Below are 9,314 nucleotides of genomic sequence, written 5' to 3' on the forward strand. Positions count from 1 at the left end.
TTTAATGCTTGTTTTATTTAACATTCTCAAAAATAATAACAATAAATAAATGGTTCATAGTTCTCTAAATCACGCAATACTGTCATTTATAAAAATAGGAAACTAATACTTTAAATACTAGCTGGCTACATTACCTATTCAATGGTCAGGTATTGCATTGGTCAGTTTACAACCTTTTGACCGCTGCGACTTTTTTAGGGTTCCGTACCCAAAGGGTAAAAACAGGACCCTATTACTAAGACTCTACTGTGCGTCTGTCTGTGACCAGGCTGTATCTCATGAACCGTGATAGCTAGACAGTTGAAATTTTCACAGATGTATTTCTGTTGCCGCTATAACTACAAATACTAAAAACAGAATAAAATAAATATTAAAGTGGGGCTCCCATACAACAAAGGTGATTTTTTTGCGTAAATGTACGGAACCCTTCGTGCGCGAGTCCGACTCGCACTTGGCCGGTTTTTATATAACACGTTGGGCGTAGGTAATGAATGGTAAACTTTATTAGATTACATTAACCTTTTTCGCCAATGACCGATATATTGGCACAGCAGGTCCAACGCCAAAGACGGATTAATCCGTCACAGACCACAGAGCAACATAGACCTACGTGCATGTGCATAAAGTTCAATTTCAGTTTTGACACTTCGGTGACGTGGCGTCCGAGTGACAGCTTTTGTGTTTGACACGGCGCGCGGCATCGAAAAGGTTAAGGTTCACTTTATACTGTAACCCTTGTCAGTTGTGTCAGACTGAGGCGGTCAATGGGTTCAGCTATACCTATACAATAAGGTTAAAAGTCAAACGTATATGAAAGCCATCTTATAAGCACAGAATAATATATTCATTCAAAAGTTTCCACGGCCGGGATATTGGAGAATATAACCAAGCGGAGTAGCCATTAACCTTTTCGACGCCGTGTCAAACACAAAAGCTGTCACTCGTGACGCCACGTCACCGAAGTGTTAAAACTGAAATTGAACTTTATGCACATGCGCGTAGGTCTATGTTGCTCTGTGGTCTGGGACGGATTAATCGGTATTTGGCGTTGGACCTGCGGTGCCGATATATCCGTCATCGGCGTCCAAAACGTTAACAGGCGTTCCCCTCTGTCAAAAACTCTATGACCAATGGTTATACACATTGTATTGACCGACGTTAATTTGACATGGCTATTTTTACGTTACGTATACATTTGACGTGCCCCTCCCCCGCAAAAATCGACTGTTTTGTACATAAAATTACAGACAAGGCGTCTCCATTTGGTTATATCCTCCAAGGCCGGGATCATAACTAGGGCTGTCACCAGTCACCAGTATGTGAACTTCTGTGTAGTCGACAGACTCGGTGGCGTAGCTAGGGGGGGCAAGTGCCCCGGGCGCCATCCAAGTAGGGGGCGCTAAAATGGGCAAAAGGCAGCAGCAGGGAAACTTTTGTCAGTCGTCAGGGGGCGCAAATTTGGTGACTGCCCCGGGCGCCATATCCTCTAGCTACGTCCCTGCCGACAGTTGTCATAAGGGCTAGGGTTGTCAGTTCCGGTCCGGCCGGGGCCGGCTCCGCAGTATGACGGCGACTCGCCGACGCCGCGGCACCTCCTCCCCGCGCCAGACACTCTCCTCGCCTCCTAGGACTGCGTGCGTGTATTCGTAGCGAGACACTCCACTGAAACAGACAAAACATTTATAAGGTAATCATTTGCTTTTAATGAAAAAACGGTCTCTGGCGTAGCAGCCCTTGCTGCCTTGTTGCGTTGGATGCCTTCATCCAGACCGAGATGCTTGTGGGTCTCGTGTTGCAGGCGCATCACAGCGTCAGAGAGGAGGCACAGACCCGCTATTACCCTACGGCAGAACTGAAACAGGTTTACCTCATGATATACAGCGCCCGCCGTTGCAGCAAGGCGTCCAGACCGAGATGCTTGTGGGTCTCGTGTTGCAGGCGCATCACAGCGTCAGAGAAGAGGCACAGACCCGCTATTACCCTACGGCAGAACTGAAACAGGTTTACCTCATGATATACAGCGCCCGCCGTTGCAGCAAGGCGTCCAGACCGAGATGCTTGTGGGTCTCGTGTTGCAGGCGCATCACAGCGTCAGAGAAGAGGCACAGACCCGCTATTACCCTACGGCAGAACTGAAACAGGTTTACCTCATGATATACAGCGCCCGCCGTTGCAGCAAGGCGTCCAGACCGAGATGCTTGTGGGTCTCGTGTTGCAGGCGCATCACAGCGTCAGAGAAGAGGCACAGACCCGCTATTACCCTACGGCAGAACTGAAACAGGTTTACCTCATGATATACAGCGCCCGCCGTTGCAGCAAGGCGTCCAGACCGAGATGCTTGTGGGTCTCGTGTTGCAGGCGCATCACAGCGTCAGAGAGGAGGCACAGACCCGCTATTACCCTACGGCAGAACTGAAACAGGTTTACCTCATGATATACAGCGCCCGCCGTTGCAGCAAGGCGTCCAGACCGAGATGCTTGTGGGTCTCGTGTTGCAGGCGCATCACAGCGTCAGAGAGGAGGCACAGACCCGCTATTACCCTACGGCAGAACTGAAACAGGTTTACCTCATGATATACAGCGCCCGCCGTTGCAGCAAGGCGTCCAGACCGAGATGCTTGTGGGTCTCGTGTTGCAGGCGCATCACAGCGTCAGAGAGGAGGCACAGACCCGCTATTACCCTACGGCAGAACTGAAACAGGTTTACCTCATGATATACAGCGCCCGCCGTTGCAGCAAGGCGTCCAGACCGAGATGCTTGTGGGTCTCGTGTTGCAGGCGCATCACAGCGTCAGAGAAGAGGCACAGACCCGCTATTACCCTACGGCAGAACTGAAACAGGTTTACCTCATGATATACAGCGCCCGCCGTTGCAGCAAGGCGTCCAGACCGAGATGCTTGTGGGTCTCGTGTTGCAGGCGCATCACAGCGTCAGAGAAGAGGCACAGACCCGCTATTACCCTACGGCAGAACTGAAACAGGTTTACCTCATGATATACAGCGCCCGCCGTTGCAGCAAGGCGTCCAGACCGAGATGCTTGTGGGTCTCGTGTTGCAGGCGCATCACAGCGTCAGAGAGGAGGCACAGACCCGCTATTACCCTACGGCAGAACTGAAACAGGTTTACCTCATGATATACAGCGCCCGCCGTTGCAGCAAGGCGTCCAGACCGAGATGCTTGTGGGTCTCGTGTTGCAGGCGCATCACAGCGTCAGAGAGGAGGCACAGACCCGCTATTACCCTACGGCAGAACTGAAACAGGTTTACCTCATGATATACAGCGCCCGCCGTTGCAGCAAGGCGTCCAGACCGAGATGCTTGTGGGTCTCGTGTTGCAGGCGCATCACAGCGTCAGAGAGGAGGCACAGACCCGCTATTACCCTACGGCAGAACTGAAACAGGTTTACCTCATGATATACAGCGCCCGCCGTTGCAGCAAGGCGTCCAGACCGAGATGCTTGTGGGTCTCGTGTTGCAGGCGCATCACAGCGTCAGAGAGGAGGCACAGACCCGCTATTACCCTACGGCAGAACTGAAACAGGTTTACCTCATGATATACAGCGCCCGCCGTTGCAGCAAGGCGTCCAGACCGAGATGCTTGTGGGTCTCGTGTTGCAGGCGCATCACAGCGTCAGAGAGGAGGCACAGACCCGCTATTACCCTACGGCAGAACTGAAACAGGTTTACCTCATGATATACAGCGCCCGCCGTTGCAGCAAGGCGTCCAGACCGAGATGCTTGTGGGTCTCGTGTTGCAGGCGCATCACAGCGTCAGAGAGGAGGCACAGACCCGCTATTACCCTACGGCAGAACTGAAACAGGTTTACCTCATGATATACAGCGCCCGCCGTTGCAGCAAGGCGTCCAGACCGAGATGCTTGTGGGTCTCGTGTTGCAGGCGCATCACAGCGTCAGAGAGGAGGCACAGACCCGCTATTACCCTACGGCAGAACTGAAACAGGTTTACCTCATGATATACAGCGCCCGCCGTTGCAGCAAGGCGTCCAGACCGAGATGCTTGTGGGTCTCGTGTTGCAGGCGCATCACAGCGTCAGAGAGGAGGCACAGACCCGCTATTACCCTACGGCAGAACTGAAACAGGTTTACCTCATGATATACAGCGCCCGCCGTTGCAGCAAGGCGTCCAGACCGAGATGCTTGTGGGTCTCGTGTTGCAGGCGCATCACAGCGTCAGAGAAGAGGCACAGACCCGCTATTACCCTACGGCAGAACTGAAACAGGTTTACCTCATGATATACAGCGCCCGCCGTTGCAGCAAGGCGTCCAGACCGAGATGCTTGTGGGTCTCGTGTTGCAGGCGCATCACAGCGTCAGAGAAGAGGCACAGACCCGCTATTACCCTACGGCAGAACTGAAACAGGTTTACCTCATGATATACAGCGCCCGCCGTTGCAGCAAGGCGTCCAGACCGAGATGCTTGTGGGTCTCGTGTTGCAGGCGCATCACAGCGTCAGAGAGGAGGCACAGACCCGCTATTACCCTACGGCAGAACTGAAACAGGTTTACCTCATGATATACAGCGCCCGCCGTTGCAGCAAGGCGTCCAGACCGAGATGCTTGTGGGTCTCGTGTTGCAGGCGCATCACAGCGTCAGAGAGGAGGCACAGACCCGCTATTACCCTACGGCAGAACTGAAACAGGTTTACCTCATGATATACAGCGCCCGCCGTTGCAGCAAGGCGTCCAGACCGAGATGCTTGTGGGTCTCGTGTTGCAGGCGCATCACAGCGTCAGAGAGGAGGCACAGACCCGCTATTACCCTACGGCAGAACTGAAACAGGTTTACCTCATGATATACAGCGCCCGCCGTTGCAGCAAGGCGTCCAGACCGAGATGCTTGTGGGTCTCGTGTTGCAGGCGCATCACAGCGTCAGAGAGGAGGCACAGACCCGCTATTACCCTACGGCAGAACTGAAACAGGTTTACCTCATGATATACAGCGCCCGCCGTTGCAGCAAGGCGTCCAGACCGAGATGCTTGTGGGTCTCGTGTTGCAGGCGCATCACAGCGTCAGAGAGGAGGCACAGACCCGCTATTACCCTACGGCAGAACTGAAACAGGTTTACCTCATGATATACAGCGCCCGCCGTTGCAGCAAGGCGTCCAGACCGAGATGCTTGTGGGTCTCGTGTTGCAGGCGCATCACAGCGTCAGAGAGGAGGCACAGACCCGCTATTACCCTACGGCAGAACTGAAACAGGTTTACCTCATGATATACAGCGCCCGCCGTTGCAGCAAGGCGTCCAGACCGAGATGCTTGTGGGTCTCGTGTTGCAGGCGCATCACAGCGTCAGAGAGGAGGCACAGACCCGCTATTACCCTACGGCAGAACTGAAACAGGTTTACCTCATGATATACAGCGCCCGCCGTTGCAGCAAGGCGTCCAGACCGAGATGCTTGTGGGTCTCGTGTTGCAGGCGCATCACAGCGTCAGAGAGGAGGCACAGACCCGCTATTACCCTACGGCAGAACTGAAACAGGTTTACCTCATGATATACAGCGCCCGCCGTTGCAGCAAGGCGTCCAGACCGAGATGCTTGTGGGTCTCGTGTTGCAGGCGCATCACAGCGTCAGAGAGGAGGCACAGACCCGCTATCACCCCACCGCAGAACTGAAATAAGGGGTAAGTTGATACATTGTGACATTCTATGTAGTCGGAGTGTCGTTTGTTTGTATCTTCATTACGAATGTTTGTTTCTGAGTTATGGATTTTATCAATATATACATGTATATATTGATAACTTCATCTGTGGCTTGCCAAAGGTGTGTTATTTAAATAGTGACCTTGAAGTTCAAATTTTGAATTTAAAATTGCCGCAAAAACTGATGCCCGATTCGCATGTTTTCGCGAACCGCGTCGCATGTTTTCTATCAGACTCGTATGTAAAAAAGAGTCAAATATTTAAATATTTTTTTATTGTTGTTGTTGTTGTTGTTGTCCTATGGCACCCCAGAGGTGCTAAGGGCCTTCACAAGCTCGCGCCACTCCTTCCTATCTTCAGCGACCCTTCTGGCCTCGCTCCAGCAACCTGCTCAACCCGCCCGCTCGTAGCTCACTCATGACGGAGCGCTGCCGAGAGTGTACACTATACAGGGCGCCCGCAGCCACGGCTTCCGTCCGGCGGTTTCCAACCGAAAGCGACGGTTGCGTTATTCGTTTCCCCTCTTCGAATAGTATGTCCTATCCATCTCCATTTCCGTGTCGCGATTTCTTCGCCAATGGGTGTTTGCCGGCATATACTCCATAGGTCTTCATTTCGAATAGTTTTTGGCCAGAAAACGCGAAGTATCGAGTAACGACCTGAGGGACTTGTTGACGAAGACTTGAAGTTTATTCGTTAGGCCCTTCGTCACTCTCCACGTTTCGCAGTTTTTTTATAATCTACTAATATTTCTTTAAATCTACTTTTTATTTGCTGTTATAAAATCTTAATTATTTGCTTGATATGTCCAGTGCCAGCCAAGTCAGACATGGGAGCGGGTAAGAGTTCAGAGACTTCAGAGTCCATCCCAATGCGGGAAAAAACGCTGCGTATTCGCGAGGTGACAACTTCGTTAACGGTAAAGAGGGAAACTATGTATCTCACCCGAACCGCGTCAATATGAGGCTTGATATGTCCCGCCGCGGCCAAGTCTAGCACATGGGTAGCGGGTAAGAGTTCCGAGTCCATCCCAGTTCGAGGGAAAACGCTGCGCATACGCGAAATGACAGCTTCGTTGGTCGGGGTCCATGAACTACGTTCCGTTTCGCGGAAGCCTATGATCGCCTGCGAAAGAATAAAGATCGTTAACTTGGACTTTTTATTTTCATGTTATAATTTATTATAGGGTAATCCCTTGGACGTCAGCAAAAATTAAAGACGTAATAAAATCCGTAGGCTAACTTAGCAGTTTGCACAGATTTCAACAAAACAAAATGAGGGAGTATCATTATAAACGTCTTATTTTTATAGAAGTTTACCCTTAGGTATACCCATCAAAATTATATCGATATTAAACAAAAAAAAATTTGGCCCACAAAACAATCGGCCCTCGGACGAAAAGACAGACGAACATGACGAAACTATACCTAAGTATAACAAAAAGTATAACTCACGTTATAACAATTTATATAATCAGTAATTTCTTAAGGCGCTAATTAAACCTTACATCACTAGCTTACATTTAACCTATACTTCATAACGTTATCTATGACGTCATTCATCGTGACGTAGCATTCGCGACTCGTAAACGGCCTCGTATTGGCCTTGGCCTTCAGTCGGCCTCGCGCCGAGGCCGCCCTTGTCGCACGAGGTCGGGGTCGGGGGTGGTTCGGAACAAATCCGCGAGCGGCGCTGATTGGTATCGCTAATGTAGCTGTCACACTGACAGGACATAAGACTACTCGGAGAAACATGATTTTGACAGTTATGAATAAAATTGATCCTTATTTTTATGAAGCTAAGACCTACTGTTTAATTGATAGCATAAGGGTCAACTTATAACTGTCAAAAATCAACTCTATGAATGAAAATAATACAAATTTAACTAAACCAGCATCTCTTTTTGGACAAAAATTCAACTAGGGAACAAATAATATTACTTTTATTTAGTATATAACAACTTTTCAGTTTGAAATTACTAGTATAAAATTACTAACTAACCTACCTCTAATAAGTTGTGAAAAAATAAAATCTAATTGATTTTAGTTTTAATATGGTTTTAACTTTGTAAACAAATCACCTTTAGGTATCTCTCTCTCTCTCTCTCTAGTCAGATACCTACTTTAAATAGAACATCCAAAACGTAACTTAATATCTAAAGCCTAATTATCAAAGACTAATACTACAATTTATTCCATAAAATAGAATCAAGTAGAACATCGAAAACCTAACATTTTAGTTTTGCTATAATTTAAAAACTAAAGTATGATAATAATATGTTTAAAATATAAAAAAAGTACCAACATTATCCCAATGGTCAAACTCATATCTGATCCTCTTGAGCATGGGTTCCAGCTCAGCGAGCAGCATCCCCTCCTCCGCCTCTGTGACGAAGTCTGGAAACACCTGCATGCCCTGAATGGTCGCCGATCGGAGCTCTAGCTGCTCATCCGATGGCCATGATGAGTGTACTTCTATTAGCTTTGGATCTGGAACTGGGAAAATAATGGAACTGTGGAGCTGAAACTTCACATACATATGATACATATATGTAAGTTGGGTGACAATGCAATATTATGGCTCCTCTACACTATTGGCGATGATAGACAATGACTGGCGGGCACAATAATATAGAGGGTATAATCGGCAGTCCCCACCAGTCATCGTCTATCATCGCAAAAGATCGATTCCTCGATTAAACTAACATAGGCAGATAAACATCATGTAAAATTCAATAAGCGAAAGTTATTTAGTGACCACAACCAGTAAGTATGGAACCAACGGTATGGAATTGTGAGCTCTGAGCTGTAGGCAGTCGCAATAACGAGACCATCAGAAAAATAGACGAGCATAGACTGAAAGAGATACAGGACTGCACTTTCAGGAGCCTTACCAGGCAAGGCACCGGCTGCAGGCTTAGGCTGCGAGCATAGCGCGCGGGATGCCGGACGCCACAGGCCCGTGCGGCACCGTCGAAGAACGCTGAACGTCAGGCCACGCATCGCGGTTTGTAAACAAACCGCAATTTTGCGTAATTTGCACTCACAAAATAACCTGAAAATAGAAAAAAATGACAGTCAGCTGATAGAGCTGTCAGTCGCAGTCCAAATCCATCAAAAAAGTGACGAAGCTAAATCATCAAAAAAGCTTTAAAATTTTGTTTATTACTAATGGATATAAAGAAATATAGACATTCAACGAAAAAATATTCAACCGGAATAATTAGTATAAAATTTCATAATAATATTTTCAGTTCATTTTGACATAGGTGGTGAATTTCTGCTCGATTTGGACCAATTTATCAACACATCTGTCAACGTCATCTTATGAATGCTAACCTGCAATGTGCAGATTTTGCAGTGTACATTTTGTAAATAATCACTATTTTGCTGAATTGCTGAACACGAGCCCTCAACAAACAACAGGTGATTGTCATAAACCATTTTTTAATTCCCTTTCTGGAATAAGGTCGTGCTTAGGTTTTCATGCAGTGATTTTGTTTATGGGTCTTTTTTGATTGCGATGTCCGATGTGTTTTTTGGTATGCATGTTGTGCTGTTTTCTTGTCGTCCTTGGTGGTTGTTGGTGATTTGGAGATGGTTAAAAAGACTAAAAATGAGTGAGTACATAGTGACCTAAACCATTACTTGT

At 48.1% G+C, this 9,314-nt stretch overlaps 1 protein-coding gene across 1 annotated transcript; it reads right to left on the minus strand.

Moving 5' to 3' along the window:
• Position 1: 1 nt before the first annotated feature.
• LOC134749892 (alpha-ketoglutarate-dependent dioxygenase alkB homolog 7, mitochondrial) lies at positions 2-8,776 on the minus strand. The gene is made up of 5 exons (XM_063684895.1): positions 8,557-8,776; positions 7,968-8,158; positions 6,609-6,788; positions 5,508-5,632; positions 2-1,662 (listed from the first exon to the last, which is right to left on the minus strand). The coding sequence occupies exons 1-5, from the start codon at positions 8,663-8,665 to the stop codon at positions 1,530-1,532; spliced, it is 738 nt and encodes a 245-aa protein (XP_063540965.1). The 5' UTR covers positions 8,666-8,776; the 3' UTR covers positions 2-1,529.
• Positions 8,777-9,314: the final 538 nt, after the last annotated feature.

This window comes from Cydia strobilella, chromosome 19, assembly GCF_947568885.1.
Source record: "Cydia strobilella chromosome 19, ilCydStro3.1, whole genome shotgun sequence".
In the NCBI taxonomy this organism is placed as follows: Eukaryota; Metazoa; Arthropoda; class Insecta; order Lepidoptera; family Tortricidae; genus Cydia; species Cydia strobilella.